Genomic DNA, 22,017 nt, shown 5'->3' on the forward strand with positions numbered 1-22,017 from the left:
TCCAGCAAAGCTACCTGTTCTCCCCCACCATTTCCCCTATCCGGGGGGACAGGAGAGGAAGGGAAGTATTTTAAAGTCATCCCAAAGGCAGCAAGAAAGCAGGCAGCAAGTCACAGTTTTAACCAACCTTCTTATTTCTTTATTTGAAAGGCACAGCTTGTACGTCCTTGATACAGCATTTTCAGTTCCTCTTATTATAGGTCAAGTGATTAAACACAAAAAGCAAAACAAGATCTTTCTAAAGGACTATATACAAACACCAGATTATTATTTATTATTTTTTTGTTCCTTTTTTTTTTTTTTTTAGAAGACACGCTAGCGCACGGAGATAAGAACAGAGAAAGCTGCTGTATCCTCTACATGGGGGCAGGGGCACAGGGAGGGGGAGGACCAGGAAGGGCTCTCAGTCTGCCTGCCCCTCTGCCCAGCCACCTGAACCCCCCCAAAGCCGGGTGCTATGCCAAAGGGGAGCAGGTGGTGGAGGCTCCCCCTCCAGCCCAAGGCCAAGGAGCAGCCGAGGAGAAATCCTGGCAGCCAGAGCGCATTGTACTGCCGCGGGACTGGTCAAGAACAGATACATGCAGAACAGCAAAGTGCCGGCCTGGTATTAGTGCAGGAGGGGCGTGGGGAGGACAGGGACAGGGCCGGGGTGATGCAACGAGATCAAGAGCGCTTGGGGAGGGAGGAGATGGTTTTGGGGCAGGGATCCCAGCAGGGAGTTGTGCAGAAACCGTTAGGATCAAGGGGCATCTTTAAATACCAAGGGGGGAGCGGCAGGCAGAGGGGAGCCACGCGGCACCGAGGAGCCGGGACAGCCGGGGGGCAAGCAGCCCCAGAGCAGCCCAAGCCAGGCTCTGGCTCGGCTCTGCGATGGAGCGGGGAAGCCAGGCTGGGCACAGGGAGAGCACAATCGGCCACATGGTTACTGCTATGGCGCTTGCATTGCTGCGGAGCAGCCCGTCTGCTGGGATGGCGGTGGGGGCATCCCCCAGGCACTGCTGCCCATGGGAACAGGCCTGGCAAGCTGCCACCAAACACAAGCCCCCGCAATTCTTCTGCGCAGCAACTAGAGAGAGATACTGCATCTTGCATTAACCCACCCCCACCCCCCCCAAACAGCCCCCTCCCCCCAGCCCCCCATTCACTCTAATCCGATTTCTCCCCATCATCCTCTTGGTGGGCATCCCCGTCATGGCCATTCTTGTCCTCCTTGGAGAGGTGAGCCTGGGAGCCCAAGGCCGAGAGTGAGAGGAGCCCAGTGCCAGCGCTGACAGCAGGGAGGGATGGGGGCTGGAGGCCCACAGGGAGCGGAGTCAGAGGCAGAGCAAGGGCTTGGAGCTGCGACAGCTGGTGAGCTTGAAGCTGCTGCTGTAGAGAATGATGGACAGACAGGAAGACAAGAGAGGGATATTGTCATTTTGAGTGCACTTGGACCCCAACCCAAGGGCCTGGGCTGCCCAGACAGACTGCGCCAGCAGCCAAGCTTAAACCAGGGACCTCAGGGTCCTGGAGAGCACTGCAGCCTCAGGGGAAGGAAAAAAAAAAAAACACACACAAAAAAAGAAGAAAGATTCTAGAGTCCTTGGGCTGTGACAGCCTCAAGAGAAGACTCAACAGCGTGTCCCCAGCATGACACACAGTCCCTAGCCCACAGGACATCTAGCCTCAGACTCTGGCATGCTCCAAGGATACAGTTAAAGCCCTCCCAACCTTGACCAAGAACAGAGGATGTTTTCATGTCAAGGAGCTGCTGCGGTTCCTGCTCAAAACCAAGGCTCCTCTCCTTGCACCCTGCTGGGATGGAGCAGGAATCCATGCTCCCCTGCAAACCCATGCCCACATCATAACAAGTCTGGACAAAATTAGGCCCATGCCAGCAGGGCCAGCCCAGCACTCACAGCCTCATTCCAGCAGGGCTGCAGCACTGCACATGGAGCAGCCTGCTCCCAGCATGCAGGGCACATCCCCAGGTCATGACTCCCCTGCCCAGCTCTGTCTCAAAGGCCAAAGGCACGGATTCACATCCCTCCAAACCCAAACTAAACATGCATCACGTACACGGATGATGGAGTTCAGTTCTGGCGCCGTAACCTGCTTGGCTCGTTCAATGGCTCCCAGGACTTGCTGCTGATGCTGGTGTGGAGAGAACAGAGGAATTCAGGGTCATTTCTGATCATCACAGGGAAGGAGAACAGGATCCCAGCCCTGCTGGATCTGACACACACATGTACTTTATCGCAGCTGCTAGCACCGAGATGTCAGGGCACAGAGGCAGGCTGGTTAACCCCACAGCCGAAGACACCTGCACGCACTTTGTTTGTGACAAGGACCTTACACCACTGAGGCCCAACAGTAGTGAGGAGCAGGGAAGGAGGCACGCTTGTCTCATTGCTGTTCCTCACCACAGGGTTAAGCAGGTCCCCTCTTACTTCCATCCTTGTCCTGCTCTGCACAAGCTCAGCGATCCTTGGCCAGAAGGACTCTAAGGTGGGCAATGCCTCTCACCTACCCAGACCTGACACAAAACAAGACCCCCAACAAACAAAACAAGCCCTAAAATCAGAAGCTCTTGGGAAGCTCCCCACTCCTTGGGACACATCCCGGGTCCCACCTGCAGCAGCTGGAAGATGCTGCTGTGGAAGAGCCCGGCATGGCTGCTCCAAACACAGGCAGGAAAAACAGCTGTATCACATACTTTAAAAAATAAAAGACAACTGTACTTGCTCCTCTGAGAGCACAAGGTCTCCGAACACCAGGCCTGTCCACCGCACTCCAGCAAGTGGATTTTTCTTTCCATCTTGGCAGCAGGACAGGGTTGGGGAGGGGGAAGGGGTTGCATTAAGATGCAAAAGGTTTAGTCATGGCTTAGTTATTAGGCAGCTCTGATCTGATCAGCAAGCCACTTTGTCTTCCCCGAGAACAGGTGGGTGAGAAAAAAAAAAAACACAGCCTGTCCCTCGACCCCCCAGTTAACCCAGACCAAGAAACACAGCCTCCATCCCACAGCTAGTCCTGACCAAAAAAACAACCATGAGAACAGCCATGGAGCTTAGCCTCTGTGGGGTTGTGTGGGGAGATGGACAGATACGGCACTAGAGGTGCTTCACCTTCCTCCTGCCTCAGGCAGCAACTCCCAATTAATTTCTCAGGGGAGTGGGAGGAGCCTATCAGCTGCATTAATTAATGAAACAGAGGAACCAGATCTCAAGGAGAAGCCATATGGAGGTATTCTTTTTAAACATCCCCCTCCCCCAATTAGCTGCCCAAAGCTCCCACCACCCATGCAGAAGTGGCCAATGACTCAGGAATCATGGGCAAGAGAGAACAGAGCGGTCCACAGCCGCCAACAAAGGGCATGGACAGGCACATTAGCCACCGCACAGCACCTGGGGGGGCTGCTCAAAGGCCTCCAGGCCAAACTTGTCTTGAAGGGCTTGTCCCCGCACAGGGGCTGAGAGCAAGTGACAAGGTTTCCCAGACCAGGTGCGAGGAGCTGCCCACGTGGGAAGGCCATGGCGCCTCGCTGCCCCGCAGTGGGACAGGGGCCTCCGCTCCCCCCTGCCAACGTGCCCCTGAGCCAGAGCCGAGGCCAAGCTGGGTGACTCACCTCTTGCGAAAGGTAGGGCAGAACCTGTGCACAAATCCCATTTAGCCTCTTGACGATTTCAGCCTAGAAGGTGGGAAGAATGGAGAGAAAAGGCATCAGGCAGCTTGGGACTGACTACCCTCAGCACAGGCTGCCCCACCTTCCCCTTCCCCAGACAGGGCCCAAGTCCCTGAACAGCCCTAAGAAAACACACTCCTCCTGGAAAGATGCTGGCAGTGTCCTGGTGCCATGGGGGGTCACCTCACCCCCAAGGCCCCTCCCTACATAGTTAAATGAATCAATGCTGCTGACTGCGAAGAGCTGATTTTCAATATTCTCTTCCCTCTCCCGGTCTCCGACATTCATTTAACGAAGTCGGGAGTGACCAGAGAGGAAACTTATTATAGACCCAGGTGGGGATGTGTTGAATTACATTTGCTATGTGGGCACAGACACACGTGCTGCCGCCGCCGAGACCCCCGCTCTGCCCCAGAGACCAGCTGCTCAGCCTCCTTGGACTCCTGCTCCGCAAAGGTAAGTGTTTGCCCACTGCCAGCCTCCCTGTGGCTGAGGTGCAGGACTGGGGCTATTCAGGGAGACCACAGGGACTGGGCAGCTTCTTCGCTAGCCTCATACAAGCAGGTGGCAAGTTTTGGGGTGTTAAATGCTTTTCTCCTGGGAAAGAGTAAAGCTACCAGCCCTTTGCAAATCACTTCCCAATGGAGTCAAAAGACAGAGCCCAAGGGTTTAGGCATGCACCAAAACCGGCCAAGGGGACCCCACCAGCACCACATGGGAGCGGACTAGACTGGGAGACAGTTCATGAGACAGCAGTGAGGATTCACGGCTCAGATCCTTTACCATGATGCAGGTTTTCCCAGGGAAGCCAGTCTCGTGGGCTTACCAACGAGGGCGATGGGATTGGAGGCACCAAGTGCCTTTGTGGGGAGCAGAATTGTGCTAAGAGGCTTATAACTGAGCCACAACACACAGATGACTCTGTGACTGGAAGCTGAAGCCAGATAGAGTCAGGCTCAGAGGAGGCTCATGTTGTTAACAGCACAGGTAATTAGCCACTGGGGATAATTAACAACTTAATTGCCAACTGGGGTTAAACCACAGCACCACCAGTGGGGGTATTGAACAAACTTATCCAGGCTGCAGCAGTGTCCATCACAAGGAGGCTTTCTTAGAAGGTCTGCCATCGTATTACCTAATCACAGCTTAAGAGAAGTGCTCTCTGGTCCAACTACATCCCACCTTCCTGGATACTGGGGAAGGTGGCAGGGCCAGAAACCCACCCGGGGCCTGGGAGGAGGGTTGGGAGGGACACGGGGTCATCTTCTGCCCTCCACCCTGGGCTCACATCTGCTGACCAACTCAGCCACAGCTCCACACCGTGCCTGCACTGTCTTGTTCAGTGCTTAAATATCTGTTCAGGCCCTGGGGAGAACCAGAGCATGCCTGCAGCCCAGGGTGGGAGCCCTCAGTCCAGCAATGCGATCCAGAGAGGTGGGGGATCCCTGCATTTTGAAGGCAGCTCTGACATTTTACAGGCTCATGGCACTTCTAGTTCCCGAAATACCACTGCAAAGGTGGGCAGAGGGCAAAGCATGGCAGACAACCCACCCTCCCCAGGAATTAGAGCACTTGGAAATGCCTTCCCCCTACCTGTTTGTGCATTTCAATATTCAGCCCATAGGACATCTCGTAATACTGTAGAGTGGGGGAGAAGAGAACAAAAGAAATTGTAAGTCAAGTCTCCATCAGGTAAAGAGGCTCCACACAGCAGTGCTGGGAACTACTACTGCTTTCCTAGCAAGGTCTTCTACAAAGGCTGGGCAAGGATGGAAGGAGAGAAGAAGCCGGCCCTAGGAAACAAAGAGAGCAGGAGGCAAACACAGAGACCCTCTCCAGGTCTAAGGCAGAAGCACCAAGCCCAGGTGCTCCCTGCCCACCCTGCTCCAGCCTCACACTGCTGCAGACAGAGACCTGGGAACTTGCTGACTGGGCCCCATGCAACACCCCTCACAGACACCTTTCAGCAGTCTGCAACAAGGTGAGAGTGAGTGATGCTGCTTCAAACCTGGAAAAAAAACCCTCAGGGCTCCACAGACTTCGATATCCACAGCCAAAAGAGAGGCAGCCTGACTCTACAAGCATTGCCTGGCCAATATCCTAAAGCCCACATAGCTGCTTCAGCAGCAAATGGAAGTGATCACAACTGGGCTTCATCTAGCAAGTAACACATCCAGCTGCACACAGCTCCAGCTGTTTGGGAAGAAGCTGTGTGGAAAAAAAAGCCACACGCAAAAAAACCCACCCAGAAAACCCCCGCACAGCAGCAACAGGCAGCTACAGTGCAATCTATTGGCAGGAGAAGCTAATTCCTGACCCCTGGAAGAAGCTGTTTTAAGGCTGATGTTTGAGAGTTTAGAAATCTCCTCCCTCAGCTTGCAGGCTGCAATTCTCATTCTTCCGAAGGGAAAGAAAAATCCACATCTGCGCCCATTTAATTCAAGGAGATGATCACTGGCGTTTTGGTACCGACACCACAAGTCTGAGAAGCGCCCAGCTTGGTATCGCCACGATCTCAGCCTGCTCTAACACCACTGCTGGCTCTCGAGGCTTCTTTGCATTCTGAAGACTAAGCAGGAAGCAGGAGCTCGACCCCAAGCTGCTAATTGTGACTTATTCAAAAATCGGAGCAGCTGTAGCAGCTTTGCACATTCACAGAAACCCTCCTCTCTGCTTCCTGTGACTCGCTGTGGTGGGGAACGACAGCAGCTCTGTGCGACTCCAGCTCAGCCATGCAGACAAGGCAGGAGCTGCTGCGCCTGTAAAGCCTCAAGTGCTGCACAACAAGCAATAGCCCTTCCCCTCTGCCGCCGACAGTAACCTGAATCAATTCTGGTGACTGTCAGCATTAAGGAGGGGGGGGGGGGGGGAATCTCAGCCGCACCTGGAGATGAGAGTCTCCATACAGGCTGCAAGGCCCAGGAAGCAATCATTTATCAGTGAGAATGGGCAGGCTTCCGCATTAATATACAAGGAAAGCTGTGATCTCTTCTCCTTGGTCCCAGCCCCAAGCACGCCTTGCTCCCCACAGCCTTGGAGTCTGGACACACGGGTAGTACAGGAGGATGGAGGGGCCAGCTCCCTCATTTCTGGTTTTAAAGCCCTAACTCTCCTCTGAAGAGCTGCTGTATTAATTTCTACACCTTATCTCTTCCTTCCAGGGCAGGTGCAGCAGCTGGCAAGCAGGCACCACCTCATCTTTATGGACAGTATCAAAACCTCCTGTTAACTCCTTGATAGGAAAGGAACAGACAACAGCCTTGCCTGGCATCCCTCCCCTCTGCTACAAGGGCTCTTCCATGTGTGGGAAGACAGAGGCATTACCTGGTAGGCAAACCATCACCCTGCCTACAAGAACATGGCTGTTTCCTGGCGGATTTCTCTTTAGAGAGTTATGGCTAAGCCTGCTGCCCGTGTGTGGCACTATGTCTCATGCCTTTACCAGGCACTGCCCTGGGATTTGCACACTTTGTGCTGGGACACATGCACCTGTGAGACATGCTAGCACTTTGCACCGCGGCTCTGCAAGGCTGCTGGGGTCACGAGAAGGTGCAGAGGATTTAGCTCTCACACAGCAGCTGGTTTCTGCTTCCAACTCCCACCAGGCTTGTGACATTTCCCAGCTTCATGACTTCTCAGAGCACTGCTTTGTCTTTCACTGGCCATGACTCTCCCGAAGTCCCCAGATGCCTGCACACCAGCTCCCTGCAGCTCCTTCTCAGGTGCGTAAGAGCTGTCACTTCCCCCAGGGCACAGGGAGTATGGTCAAGCAGCCAGCGGCAAGGCCAAGGACCTCATCACCACCCATCAAGCAATCAGTCACTGGGCCCATCAGTTTTCTATGTCCAACAATTCTCTGCTACTTCCCTGCATTTCAACAATCCACTGCATGCAGACAACACGAAATATAAAAAGCCCCGCTTTCAGAAAAGCCAATGCCAGCCTTGCCTAGAGACCTGCCACTCCACAGGGTGAAGGCTCCCTGCCAGCCAAAACCCAGGCACAGGCACCTGCTCACCGCTGGCGTCCCCACCCACGTGCTCTTAGCTGCCAGGGCCAGTCCTTACCATGACGTAGTGACGCTGCATCTCCGATTTCTCACTGGCTAGTTTGTCGCATTCCAACTTCAAGCTGAAAAGCCAGAAAACAGTAAGAAAACCACAAACAGGAGGTGAGAGAGTTGATCGTCATGGAGCAGCTGCTTCCTGCGCAGCCCCATCCTGGCCAAGCTGGGTTCTTGGATACCACCATCCAGATTCCAAGGGGCGGTCGGAGCTGGGCCACGCTGTGCTGGCACAGTAGCGACCGCAACAGAGCCTGCTCCTACCTTCCCAGCCAGAGTCCCACCAACATATTCAGGAGAAGCAGCACAAGGCTACCCACCAGCTAGACATCAACCTCCCCCAGGCAAATCCTTTCGGCAGGAAGCAGAAAGCTGGGCAGAAGCAGAGGTGGCTGCCCAGGGAGGGGTTTGCCTTTCCTCAGCTGATTGCTGGCAGCTGCGGACAGCTTCTAGCACGGGCCTGTCTGCAGCACTCAAGAGATGCTCCAATACAACTTCAAAACCAAAGCCAGATCTATTTCTGGATGGTGGTGGGGAGGCCCAAGTGCAGCACATCCCTCCAGAAGAAAGGATTTTTTTCTCTCCCCTAGGTTCTTCACACCCTTCAGAGAAAGTGCTGCTGCTCCCAGTGTTTTACGAGACTCCAACTCACCAGCCGAGCAACTGCAGCCAGCATGTGCTGTGGTTTTATGTTTCAAACAAGAAACAGCTTCACCTACACAAAATCTGCTTCTTCTTGAGCAGATTAAGTCCAAGGGGGTGGAGTGGGAGGACAGCCTCTCTTCCAGCGGGCATGTTTCTTGGGCTCCCCTACTCCCTTGCTGGCACTGCCCAGAGACATGGGGACACCAGGAAATAGCCATTTCCCAGCAGTTTTTCTGCCTGCTCCTGCCAGAACAACACCACCGCAAACCTGTGACCCAGCCACCCGGCAGAGCCCAGGCTGGGAGAAGGCAGACAGGGAAGTTGCAGCTGCATGGCACCGAGGCACACGCCACAGACAGTGCCTCACAGCCTGCCGAGCCACGGCAGAGGGCATCACCCAGTCGATTTAACCCAAGAGCTTCACATTTATTTCAGATACGCACACACACAAAGCAACAGACTGTCACAAGCCAGCTTTCGGGTCAGCAAAAGTATTTCCACACACACCCACAGAAAAGCAGAAGCTTTTGGATTTAAGTGCTCCCTGCAGCATTCGCCGTCCAAGAATGGCAGCCAGCAAGAAGAACCGAGGAAAACTCCCAGCAAGACACGGGAGGCCTGGCAAGCCTCCGCACAGTCCTGGCTGAGCAGTGCTCAGAGGAAAGACCTTGGCTGGAGAGGGAAGACACATGTTCTCCTCGCTGGGCTCCGAAGTGGACGCAACTAATCCCCTGACTTAGGTCCTCCTCTAGCCAAAGGTGACCTAAGCTACGTGACCAGGTCCCCTCCTTGGTGTTCCGCACAGCACAGTGAAGCAACGAAGCAGAAGAATCAGAGTGATTCTTGCATGTCGTGCCACTGCCTGCCAGCCCAGCGGAGGCTGCGGGGCAGACCCAGGCCGGGCCCAGTGGCGCACGGGAGCACATACCTGTGGTACTGGGCCTGCAGGAGCTGGAACTCATCCTTGATGCGGTCGCAGGAGTCAGAGGTCGTGAACTTTAGCTGCTGCGGCAGGTGAGAGGAGCCCTTGAACAACAGGAGACAGTGCTGGTCGCCGGGGGCAGGCAGCCTGCTCGTCCCACCCGCGCAGCTGCCCCGAGCCCGCCCTAGTCCCGTCGCCCCGGCCAAGGCCGGGACGCCTCACCTCGCACCGGGGGCAGAGCCCCTGCAAGGGCAGGCCGGCAAGAGGGTCGGCGGGGCACGCCGAGGGCCGGCGCGCTCAGGCCCGGGACGCGCCCAAGGTCACCCGTGGGGCCGCTGGCGCCCGGGCCCTTCCCCGGGCGCTGCCTCCGGCCTCACCGCCCCTCGGCACCGCCGGCGGCCGGGGCGGCTCCGCCGGCGCGGGGCCCGGCCAGGGCTGCGGGGGCGGGGAGACCCCCGCCCCCTCGCTGCTGGCGGCGGGAGGCGCTCGGTCACCTCGGCCCCGCCGGGGCCGCCACAGGGAGACCGGGCAAACCCGACGCCGCGACGCGCCCCCGCGCCGGGCCGGCCCGCGGCCCCCGTCGCCCCCCGGTGCTCGGCCCGGCCCCGCCCCGCGGCCTCGCCGCCGCCCCGGCCGCGCGGGGCTCCCGCGCCCGGCCGCGCCGTACCGAGTGCCGGCTTTGTGGAAACATCATGTCAGGCTGCGGCTCGGCCCCCGCACGAAGCGGCCCGGTGCCGGTGCCGCCGCCCGCTCCCCGTGCCGGCGCCGCCGCCTTTGTCCGCACCGGGCCCGGCCGCCCCGGCCCCGCGGCCGCCCCGCCCCGGCCGCGCCGCTCGCCCCGCGCCGCTCCCGCCGCCGGCGCCTATTGTCTAATGGCGGCTGCGGCTCCGGCTCCGTCCTGCGGCTGCTCGGCACCACCTGCCGCCGCCGCCTCCCCGGGCCGGGCGGGCCCACGGCCGCCCCCGCCCCCGCCGGTCCCCGCCCCCGCCGCGCGGCGCCGGCGGCCGCGGGCACCGGCCCGGGCCGGGCTGCGGGCGGCCCTGCCCGCTGCGGGCGGCGCGGGGCTCGGCCGGGCCGCGGGAGCTGAGCGGGGGCCCAGGCCGGGTCCGGCGCGCCGGGCAGAGGTCCCGCGCGGCCGCCCGGCTCCCCCCCGCGCTGTCGGGCGCGGCAGGGCACGGGGCTGGGGCGGGACGGGCCTTTCCCCACCGGCGTCTCCTCCCTGTGCCCTGGTCCCCGCGGCCCCGAGGTACCTGGGCCCTCACCCTCCCTGAGCCCTGGCCGTTGCAGTCCTGCCGGGGCTGCCCGTCCCCCCGCACCCTCCCGGGGCTGCGGGCTGTAGGATGTCGCTCCCCTTTCCCCAGGCCCCTCCTCGCCGCCCGTGCCGAGGCAGGACCCCAGACTCAACACCAGCTGCAGCGGAGGTGTGGAGCGCTGCCCCGCGGGGCCCGAGGTCCAAGGCGCAGCCGGCTGAGCCACCGCAGCAGTTCTTTGCAGAGGTCTTGTGTTTACCCTGGACTGGGGTAACTGTGGGACTGAAGTCTGGCAGAGGTTTGCAGGGCAAACCTTGGTACCTGCAGGCCCTGGCACCAGGTCAGGGGAGCTCGGTCTCGCTGTGGGATGAGGCTTCTTGCTTTTTGCAGCTCTCTTGCTTAGAAGACCCTTGGCCTACCCAGTAAAGATAATTCCTGTGGCTCCTGGCATTGCATCTTTATTATGTGGTGTTGGAGGGAAGGGGAAGCTCTACTGTTAGTGAAGCCACCGCTCCAGTTTCTTACAGGTGACACCACAGGATCTGAACCATGCTGGCAGTGCAGGAAATGCCATCAGATGCAGCTCATTTTCACATCCTTCCCCAAGCGGGAGAACAGGGTTTGTTTACACAGGGGTTTTGTTTTGCTTTATTTCAGCCCTGCCTTTGCTGAGTACAAGGGAAGGCAAAGGCAAGGGAATTCACCTGCAACTGGCCCCAAACAAACCTCCCATCTCTAAACAATGGAAAACTCTGCTCTGGATGCAAACTTTGGTCCTAAACCTGCTGCCTGAGGAGCAGACCCTGCAGTTTGTGTCCTGGGGGATAGATTGCATCCCCACAGAGAGCAGAGAGGTGGGGAATTTAGCCACAGACTGTTGCTGGAAGGACTTTGTTGCCATGGGGCCTCTTGAAAGCCACACACATAAATGTGGCTGAGCTGAGGCAGGATCAGGTCCTTGGAAGCTAGCTTGAGAATAACAGGCAGGAATACGGCTGGCATGTGTGAGCGCACAGGGAGCTTTCATCAATTTCAGATGCTGCTCTGTGTCTGTCTTTAAAAATCAGTACATTTTCTGATTAAAAATAAAACCCTACACGTCATGACTCCAGCAATGCAGGCTGGGCTGTTGTATTTATTTTTAAAGAGAACAATATAACAGCTGGGTTATTGTGACACCTCCTGCATATTGTGCAGTAGCTTTTTCACTTCAGCATCTCCATATTAGTGAAAACTGTGACAGCTTCATGCCAAGGATTATTAATAGTGCAGGCAGGCTTTATGTCCCCGCAGAATAAGGGTTGGAAAACAGGGTAGACAGTTTCCCTCCAGCTGGTCAGCACCCTGGTCCCCTTTTTACATGTAGAGAAACTGACCCACCCTAGCTTGGGCTTTGCACAAGGGCAGTGAGATACAGTTTGTAATTGGTGTGTGCAGGAGACCAGACTAGGTCACCGCTGCCTCCTTGCAAAGCTAAGGCCTGCCTCTCTGGTGAGCTCTACCTTTGGTGGGAGGCACTGGAGCAAGTCTGGAGCATGTCTTGTGTTCCCTGCCAGGCTTGTCACCTTGCTGCCATGTGGGAGAAGGAAGGGACAATGGGATGCAGAAGGGTTTGGCCCTCAGCTAAGTGATGATTCAGATATGCAGTGCCTGGGTTGAGAGCTTTACCATCCCTGGCCCCCAGCACAGAACAGACTGGCCTTGCAGGTAATAGTCCCCATTCCATTATAGGAATTAGGTATCTATTACAGAGATGATTATGTTAAGTGCAGAAGAAATGTGCAGCATGCAAATGCTGTACTTTAAATCACGTGTTCGAAATCAGGGGCTGTGGGCTCCCTCCTGTACTCTGCAGCGGGAGTGCTGGTGCAAGGTCCATCACTGTGAGCCCATGCATGTGGCCACTGAGAAGCTTCTGGGCTGGGCCAGCTCATCCCAAGGGGAGCACCGGAGCTTGGGATCCTCTTGCACGGCTGCTGCCTGCGAGGTTTGCACCATTCAGACCACTCCTGCTTCATTTGCAGAAGGGCTCCCGTGTTGTTCTAAGAAGTTACTCCTTTTAGTTAAAAAAACCCTTTGAGCATATGTGTGGGCCGGGAGGCTCATGTTTACTGCTAGTTTGGAAGAACAGATTATGTGTATTCCTGCAGCAGCTAAAGACCTAAACCACAATGTCAACTGCCCTGTGCAACATGTCGTACATGCACATAAGAAGAGATGGCCCCTAAATACACAGCAGGTTGTTTGTCCCATTTTACAGACTTTGCCCACATTAGAGATGCTGAAGGATCATCTGGTGTGCTGTGCCTGCAGAGCGGTTGCTGCCTGTTAATATCTTCCCATCCAGAATATTGCAGGGGTTGGTCATGATGCAGAGCAGGACAAACTTTGAGATGAGATCTCCAGAGTGGATGGATGCCTTATCAGTCCCCTCAGGTAAGACAAGGAGGGCAGCCGGGGCCAAAGGCGCATTCTTTACCCAACGGTGGCTGCCTTTTAGCACAGCTATGTACACACTTCTGTGAGAGACTCAGGAATATCTGTCTGCCTCCAAGCCAGGTAGCATCTCTGCTCTCCTTTTCCGGCTCACCCCTTCATTGCTCATCTAGATATTATAATTTCTTCTTTAACTTGAATGAAATTTTTTCCAGCTGAGATAAAGCAGCAAAGTTGCCACATAGCAACCTGAAACAACAGGTATTCCTAATGATGGTACTGCCAGAGCCATGAAGCATTTGTCCTTGATACAAACAGGACCGGGCTCTTCCTGTGGTTGATGGAATTCTTTAAACAACAATAATAATTACAAGAGTAGATTGAACTTCCCAGAAGATGAGGCAGAGGCACTCTTCCTGGGCCCCGGGCTGCCAGTATGAAGTTTTCTTCAGCTCAGCAGCATGCACCCTCCATGGCTTTGCCACACAGCCCCCCAGCTCAGACCCCAGCCTCCAGAAAGGGCTTGCAGTCCCTCTCCAAGGCATGTAACAGGGGGAATGGCTGGGCAGCCGCACTGCCAGCTCGCTGGTGGCTTTGGCCCCAGTCAGGCTCCCCAGCAGCGGGGGGCAACAGGAACGTGCATCTCAAGTCTTCCCTTGGTCACGGTGAAAGCACAGGAGCCCTGCTTACACTGCCCTGCGCTGCCTTCCCCTCTCTTTGCAACAACTCACAGCCGCTCCCTTCCAAGCGGGAAATGAAATGTTCCTTTATTGGCTTTTACGTTGGCTACAAAATGTTCCTTTCCCTCCCCCCCGCCTTTCCTTACTTTCTTCCAGGAAACACACTAATTTATGGTATAATCTTGGCAAATCCCAATCCAGGGGAACACAAACTCACTTGTGCCTGGTAAATGGGCCTCTCTCCAGCCGGGCAATGTACCTGCATCTGAAGACAGGGGAATTATAACCTTGCCCAAGCAGTGGGCCTGCATGTGTCAGCAGGGGTGAATATGGCCTGGGCATGGTAGCAAAACAGCACATGGAGGAGCCTGCCTTAAACACACCCTGGTAAAAGGAGGGGATTCCCACAGCCCACCTCAGACCTGGCTCAGGAAATGAGGGTTTTTCCAGTGCAGGAAGGGAGCTCTGAGCACGTGTGTAGGAGCTCACCAAGAACCAGTATTTGTTTGCTACAAGGCTGTTTTATGGCAACGTTGGAAAGATGCAGCTGAAGTGGATGGCTCCCCCCCACTCCCCCAACACCGTGGCCAGGAGCAAGGTCATGCCAGGCTCTCGCTGCACCCAGGGCTGGGTCAGGGTTGGGCTGAGCTTGCAAGTGGGTTTCCAGGGAGCGTGTCTGCTCTAGGGAAGCCGGGCCACCCTTTGGAGGGGCCGCAGAGGGCAGCCAGGGACTTGGCTGCTGACATTGATAGCTTAGTCGAGGGCCTGAACACTGCACAGGGACTTGGCATGGGAGGCTGGCAAAAGGGGTCTCCAGGCCTGGGTGACCAGGACACGGGGGCTGGAGGAGCCACTTCCACCTCTCCCGTGGCACCCTGCTTGGCATCAGCCTTCCAGGGAGGAAGGTGCTGTGCCTGCCTTTAGCATCTCTGTAAGGCACTGGGGTATGCATGGTGATCTTGTGGCATGCCTGCTGGCCTTGCATCTGCCACCAGCCATGTGCCCTCAGGTTGTACCACACCGTGTCCACGCTGAGCTTTGCCTTTCACCACGTCCTGAGCTTGCCCAAGCCTGTGGCCTTGTCTGGCTGGAGAGCAGAGGCAATCTCCTGCTCAGAGCCAGTGCAGGACTGGACCTCTCCGTGCCTCCATGCTGGTCTCCTGCCCGCAGAGGCTGGAAGGAAGATCCTGCCGTTGCTCCCACTTCCCGTGACATGTGTGTCTAGGGATGTTCTCGCTCACCAGGTCGCCTGGCCACTGGTGCTGGAGCCTGGTTACCCGACGACTGGGAGTTTATATTTAGCACTGCTAATGGAGCAATAGGCTGTCCCAGTCCCTGGCCCCAGCAGGAAAGGTTCATACAGGGATGTCCTAATGAGACCAGAGCAACTTCCTATTCGTTCCTAAAAGGAGCAGTCTAACAAAGCTGCCAAAAATAAACCTGTTTAATGAAGAGCCTTTGTAAATTATTCAGATATTATATCCCATTCCCGCACTGGTTCAAGGAAAGAGGCTGTACAGACACTTTCTTCTCTGAAACTCTGGACACAAGGTGGAAGTCATGCTGTCATTGCAATGGAAATGTAGGCTCTAAGATCCTGCTTTTACCCTGAGAATACTGTCTCTTTTACCTGGAATTAAATTGGAAGAAATAAAAAAGGCACAGCAGCAGTTCAGGCCCTGAGACAAGGAAGGTTCCCCCCCCCCCCCCCCCTTCAGGACCACTCTTGAGTCCCAACACCTAAAGCTGACCATGTACACAAGTGTTTTGAAGGATCAAGTCTGAGAAATTTGGGCTTCCCTGGGCACTGCATGCCTCTGCGGTGTGGACAGGACCTTGCTAGAGGTGGCATGGTTCAGCCAGCGGTTCCTCCTTCGCTTCTCAGTTGTGGTTTGAATGCTATGGACTCTTTCTGGTAGAAACAGGACTGAGACCCACCAAACTCATTAAATTTCAGCTGCCATCCATACACCAGCTGCTAATAAATCCCAGTCCCTCCCCAGGATGTAAAGCCTGGCTTTGCAGAGTGCCATCCCCCACTGCCACCCCATATTCAGGCATGTGTGAGGCATTTTATAAGGTACAGTGGTTGGCAGCTTGCGGGCTATTAGCCCATGCCACACTGCTGGTGCTCACAGGCTTCCTCCCTTCCACCCTCCCTGTTTTCCCAGCCCATCTTCGCAGGCAGCAAGGCAGCGGGGCTGGCTCCTGCTGTGCGCAGCCCTGCAGCTTAGCTCTTGCTGGGGCTGGGCAGAGGAGCTGCCTATTTCTGCTCACCAGCAGCTCTGCTGGGTACACGCCTGACCTTGATAGCTTGCACACAGCAGCAAAACCCTTGTGCAAAGTTTCCCTGCTGACTTTAATGTGGAACCACGTGGTTTCCAGTGCTTTGAAGCTGCAGGGGTTAATTCTGTGTTTTGCTTCAGCCTCTCAGGACTACATTTATGTTTCTCTTCCTGTGGTTCCTTGCACCTTGCCATCAGCAGTTTGCTGTTGCAGACAGTCAGCAGGGACTGCATGTAGGAACGGGTAGCATCTCTTGGGGCACAAGGAGGGGTGCTTGGGACAAGGGAAGCATTTTCATGGAGCATGTCTCGGTCAGGATCCCTCGGGTGGGTTGCCTGTGGGCCATTCCCACACATCCTGTGACGTAGCCCTGCTCTCCCAGAGCAGAGGTTGCTTTCTCCCCTCTCCACACACTGCTGTGATGGGCCGCACACAGACTCATTGCCTGCGACTCAGGTCAGGCCCCCGCAGGGACGTCAGGGGCTTGCAGGACCCCGGCAGCATCCCCAAGGGCCAGAGCAGAGGCTGGCAGGGGGCTGGCATCCCGGCAGCAGGCTCCCACATTGCTGAGCTGTCTGACAGCCCCTTGCCTGCCCCTGCCCCTTCCCTCTCCCAGGAGTCGCTGCAATGCAGCCGCTCAGACGCCTCTGCAGCACCGTGGCTGCCTGCGGGGAGGAGCACTGCCGGCTGCCTGGTTTGCTCTGAGCGCTCACTGCTCGCGTGGAGGCAGATCTCACAGCTAAGGGCCTGGGGACCAGGCTGTCCGTGCAGCACCTACAGTACAGCCCACCCTTTCACCACCCACCTGCCGCGGCTGGGCCAGGGCCCCAGCTCCCTGCCACATCCAGGCCAGCTCCTGTGGGATCCGAGGCCACGCTGTCCCTTATCACTCCTCTTATCACGGGGATTATTGGCTTTTTATATTAAACTTTCTCCAGATAGCATAACGCAATCTACCAGACGCCTGGCAAGGGCTTGGCAGGCCCAGGAGTGATTTATAAGCAATCTGTCTCTGCAGTGTCTCTTTCACATACAGGCTGTTTCCTCCTCTCCCTCACCACCTCCCAACTCTCCCCATCTCCACTGCTATCAGCCACGCAAATCTCCCTGCTGCAGCAAAGGGCTGGAATGAGCCATGGGGCTGCCCCACAGAGGACGGGTCCCGCATGCCACCAGCCGGGACAGCAGCGACACCCCTGCCGCAGCCTTCGGGCCCTGCCACGTCCAGGCGGGCGGACGGCTGCCCAGGTAGGAAATGTTCTTATGACACCGGTGGTGACGCCAGTGCCGTGGCCGTGCAGTAAGGTGGCTGCATCCCACGGGGGTGTAGCCGTGTCCCCTGGCATACGCCCTGCTGTTCATTATCATATTTCTCACATCTTCCTTTGAAATATCTGCTGCTGGCCTCTGTCAGGGACAGATATTGAGCCATTGATCTGATCCTGCCCTCTGCAGTCACCCACAGCCTCCTCTGCTCTGCCAGGCGTGGGGGCAGGCCAGAGAGGCAAAACCCCTCCATTACAACTGCTGACTTAAACACTGTCCTGGGAATTGACACGAGGGTGCGGCATTTGGACAGCAAACACAAGGCAGGCTCCCGATTTAGTTACTGACACCTTACTGAAGCAATAATTTGAAGCTCTCTCTGAACCCCGAAGCTGAGCTGGTTCCTACAGTCGGTCCCACTTCTCAGCTGCAGCACTGTCTGCCTGGCTGAGAAGAGGAAACCAGCAGGTTCCTGCACTCAGCCTGGACCGAATGCAGGGTCCTGGTGCAATGGCTGCTCTGTCCACTGCATCCCTCGGCAGATTTCACTGCTCATCGCTGAGATTCCCCTGCCAAAGCCAGGGCCCTGCGCCTGGCAGAGGGGTCAGAGCTGGAGCTCAGCAGCCAGGGCCGGCACTGGCTGGGGTGGCTTTGTGGGGTCATTCTTTGTCTTGAACTCCAAGGAGCAGCTGATAACCCCGGGAGCTGGCAGAAAGTATGTGCTACCCTCTCAGTGCCCTGGCAGTATCAGTGCTGCCACAGAGGCTGCCCAGCACATGGTGTTGGGACAGCCTGAGGTGACCTGCTGGTGTCTCCTCACCTGCTCCCAAAAGTGCTCATCTGCCATACATCCCCAGCCCAGCCTGCAGGCTGCCCAGTGCTCTCTTCCCCCTGTTTCAATGGCAGTGATCCAGGGCTGGGGTCCTGGGCAGCATGGGCTCACGGGGAGGTGAGCAAGTCCTACGGCAGCCAGCAGTGCGGCACACAAACAGAGCCTTGGCAGTGCACCCACCAGATGCCATTCTGCAGTGCTGTCCCTCACCCCCATCACTGCCCAGCCCCGACTGCTCTGTCCCCCAGGACACCTAGATGCTCATGACGGGACACAGCAGAGCCCCAGCAGCTCAGCTCCCGCCCAGGGCAGCAGACAAAGCGCTTGTTCTGCACTATATCCCCACATTACTATGCCCTTTTCCTGGGGAAACTGTCTTGCTGCTTGCCCTCAGAGGCAAAAATGAACCTCATCCCCCTCATTCCAAATTCCCCACCTATACCAAAAAGAAAAATGAGAAACTGCCCCATGGATGTGCACAGGTCCCAGCCAGGGATGGCCTGTGGGCAGAAAGGGCCTTTATCCAAGGAAGAGCCTTGGTCTGGGCAGGCTTTTTACAGCTGGTAAAACATTTCCACTCTCTTTGATCCCGTTTTATCAGTGACTTGGAATAATTGGGTTCCATTCCTCATGGTGGCTGTCCCCCGCTTCTGCTGTGGCCTGTGTTTTTGCTGCAGACTGATTAGGGGTAATTATCATCCTTTTTTCCAGTTGAAGTGCAAGGAACAGTTCACACTCCTTGCAGGAAGCAGGAAAGGGATTTTGCAGCTGAGGCATGATGAGGAAGCACATGGCAAGGATGCCTGAAATCGCCCGCTCCTGGGCCAGAGCTGGGACAGCATCAAGCTCCAGAGAAGGGCTTAGCTCTGGGTCGTGTCTCTGAGGCATTTGGTGGGAGATAAACAAGAAGTTTGAAGCTATAATATAGTCAGGAGGTCCAGGGGAATCCACTGACCCTTTGATCATGAGGAGGCTCCTGGGCTGATTAGTTTCCAGAAGCAGCTTTTGAATCCCTCTGCATAGGAAAGAGAGACTGAACCTGATGGAGGCAGTGATCAGCAGGGGCTGGAATGGGCAAAGGAGGGGCTTCTAGACCAGGCCTGCTGTGTGTCATGGGCATGGCAAGGACTCTCACCTCTCTCCTTCTCTGTTTCCCTTGCTGGACAAAGGGAGTAATGAGATACCAATTTTAAGGTCAAAGGGATCATCCAGGCTTTCCTCCTGCCTAATGTGAGGCAGATAATCTCCCCCCTATATCACATTCCTCCTGCCCCTGTGCAGGATCAGTGCTCATCTACTGCATGGGAGCTCCATCAAATGAATATTTGCAATGATTTCTGAGATTTGCACAGGGAAGACAGTTTACTACACCCTTAAGTGTCTTCCTGTACTCAGCTAGTTCAGCAGCGCTGCATTCCAGGTAGGGAGAACATTTCTTCTGGACCTCAATTTATGACAAAACACTGAAGCATGAGGCTGGATTGATTGCATGAGGAGATTGTGTCTTAGTAACTCGTGTGAATGCTGCAGCAGCTGTGCTAATTCATCATTCCTTTATTTATGAAATCTATGTGCAGGTTGAGTGCAATTAAATGATGTGCTTTGGGATCCTAGGGGATGAAAGGATCATGGTAAATGTAGGTTTGTTATCCTGATTTACTGTGCACTGAGCCCACCTACAACGGCCATGACAAACCAGATGAGAAACATAAGGTTTAAAAAACTAATCCAGCAATTGCTGTCACAGGCTGCATTTGTCAGCGTGTTTGATCTGGGTGCCTTTCCCCCTCTTTTCAGAGAACTCAAGTCTCCTTGTGGCATCTTCCTGTGACAGGCAACTGAAGAGCTTGTAAAAATAATTTTGGGGGAGGCTGAAACATATGACACCTGCTCTGCAGTAATAACACCTGGCATGCTTAGGCTTTAGGAAGAGACCTTATGCACCTTGCAGGTACTTATGAAGTACCTCTTGTGGCCTCCTGGGCAGCATTTACAGACTGGGACCTGCAGCACAGAGAAGGAGATGAAGGAGCTGATGCAGGGGGAGTCCTGGCTTATGCAAGGTTAGCACTACTGTCATGATTTTACTGCTATAAAGGTGCTTTCATTTATCAAAAGACACATTGCTTTCCTTTTCCTTACCGTAAGGGCTGTGCTGGCATGTGATGGGAACTGCTGACCATGCACTGGCCAGGAGGGGGTTAAAGAGTGGTGGGGGGCCCAATCCTGATCTGAAACACCTGGGTCAGGAGGGGAAGGAGGTATTAAAGGGGTGGAGCTGGCCAGAGGCAGGCTGGTGGCATCTCTGTGGGCCTGTGGCTTGCTAGTGCCCTCCTGTGGGAGGCGAGGCTGGCGGTGGGTGTTTTACGTTCCTTGTGGCATGCTGGGGCCGATGGGCCTGGATGCATGCCCAGGGCTGGAGGTGGTGCTGGGGAGACTGAAATGAGGCAGTTGCAGGGTGCCATGGGCAAAGGGGTGTACTCAGGATGAGGTGCTGTGAGACAAGCCTAGCTGTGACCTGCTGGCACATGTGGGTGTCTGGCATAGGCTGAACTGACATGGTTTGTCCTCAGCTCTTGGTAGGTACTACTGGACCACCCTCTGGCTACAAGCTGCAGTGACCCTATCCTCTTCACCGTTGGAAAACATGCCCTGCTTTCTGTTGGCCCCTGGCTTCTCCTGCTTCTCTGTAATGGCTCTGCCTCTGTCCTCCTCAGATCAGAAAGCCCTCTCTGTGCCTGGGTTGTGCTGTCAGGAGTGCTGGTTCTGCTGGCATGAACCCAGAATGTGCCACTGATGCATGAACAGGCCCTCAGCATCACAGGCATGATGCAAAGGCCCTGGTGTTTTCTAATGCAGCCTTGCTGTTATGGCCTGCCCCACGGCAAGCACTGGGCATGCAGCTCCCTCCCAGAGGAACCTGTGTCTCCAGTCAGGGTAGTAATGGCAGAAAGTTTGGGGAGGAAGGGGTGCACTTGCCTTTCCATGTGCTTTGAACATCATTGCAGATTAAGTATGGAGGGTGTTTGACACAGCAAGGTTGTACATCATGCTGCTTCAGCCTGCCCAAAGGGAAAAGCTGAATGCTGGAGTAACTCTTGTCCCATGATAGTGGGAAAGTGCCGTTGCTCCTTCAAGGACTTGGGCAGCTCCCAGGGTACTGGCAAGGGATGGGGGTGAAGGGCAGACAGGCCAAAGAGGAGTCAGGGTAGATGGCAAAAGCAGGCAGAGGAAAGTGGAAGCCCAAGGAGCAGTGGTGAACCTCTGTGAGAAGGGGAGAAATCAGGGTGGGAGTCCAGTGTTTACAGCTGGGGAGGGAATGAGCTTTGTTTTTTTTAAAAAAAAAAAAAATCCCACCCAGTAACTGAAATAGTGTGAGTGACCCCATCACTGCTAAACCTGCAGATTATGGTCAGTGGGTCTCTGGGCTGGATGGAAAGTGTGCTCTGGCCCTTAATTGTGAGCTCATTTTAAAAACACACATATGAGAAATAGCTCAAGTTTCCTCCCAGGTGCCTCGGTAGGAGTTGTTTCACCTTGCTTTGTTCCTTAAGCACCTGTACACACCAGGAATTCAACTGTCCCTGCACAGTCCTCACCGGGCAGTTTGGTGTCTAGTCTGCCTGGCCCTGTGGGGCTGACCTGGCTGCCTGCATTCACTGGCTGGTGGCATGCTCTGCTGCATGCACAAGGGGTGCTCCTAGGGCTCCTGCAATCCCTTCTCCTTGCTCTGTTCCAGACAATACTTCAGTGATCCCAGTGGTCCTGGCCACTCATTAGTGCTGATGAGAGCTCAAGGTTGTGTCTAATTGATGCCACCCCTTCCCAAGATGGTGGGAAATGCTGCTGCTGCTGCAGGTGTAGGCAGGAAACCTTGAAAGGGATGAAAAAGGAAGGGAGCAGGTGTGAGGCTACAGGAATGCTTGGGAGGGGCTTTAAGATGGTTTTTTTTAAATGGAAAATGGTGAGCAGC

At 55.6% G+C, this 22,017-nt stretch overlaps 1 protein-coding gene across 2 annotated transcripts; it reads right to left on the reverse strand.

Annotated features, from left to right (window-relative positions):
- Positions 1–1,134: 1,134 nt before the first annotated feature.
- On the reverse strand, positions 1,135–10,077 carry TLE5 (TLE family member 5, transcriptional modulator). 2 transcript variants are annotated; one of them, XM_076359287.1, is made up of 7 exons: positions 9,962–10,077; positions 9,301–9,398; positions 7,732–7,795; positions 5,258–5,302; positions 3,608–3,670; positions 2,059–2,133; positions 1,135–1,365 (listed from the first exon to the last, which is right to left on the reverse strand). In XM_076359287.1, the coding sequence occupies exons 1-7, from the start codon at positions 9,986–9,988 to the stop codon at positions 1,147–1,149; spliced, it is 591 nt and encodes a 196-aa protein (XP_076215402.1). In that variant the 5' UTR covers positions 9,989–10,077; the 3' UTR covers positions 1,135–1,146. The 2 variants fall into 2 exon arrangements, with proteins under 2 accessions (XP_076215402.1, XP_076215401.1); XM_076359286.1 differs by having other exon boundaries at positions 1,135–1,368; positions 9,962–10,076.
- Between the last annotated feature and the right edge of the window lie 11,940 nt (positions 10,078–22,017).

The sequence above is a fragment of the Aptenodytes patagonicus genome, chromosome 25 (genome assembly GCF_965638725.1).
Source record: "Aptenodytes patagonicus chromosome 25, bAptPat1.pri.cur, whole genome shotgun sequence".
In the NCBI taxonomy this organism is placed as follows: Eukaryota; Metazoa; Chordata; class Aves; order Sphenisciformes; family Spheniscidae; genus Aptenodytes; species Aptenodytes patagonicus.

Coding starts and splice junctions, on each gene's coding strand:
- TLE5 (XM_076359286.1), bottom strand. CDS start 9,988: ATGATGTTTCCACAAAGCCGGCACTCG. Junction 5,303..7,731: donor TGCAGCGTCACTACGTCATG/GTAAGGACTGGC, acceptor CCCACTCTACAG/TATTACGAGATGTCCTATGG. Junction 2,134..3,607: donor TGCCCTACCTTTCGCAAGAG/GTGAGTCACCCA, acceptor TCTCCACACCAG/CATCAGCAGCAAGTCCTGGG.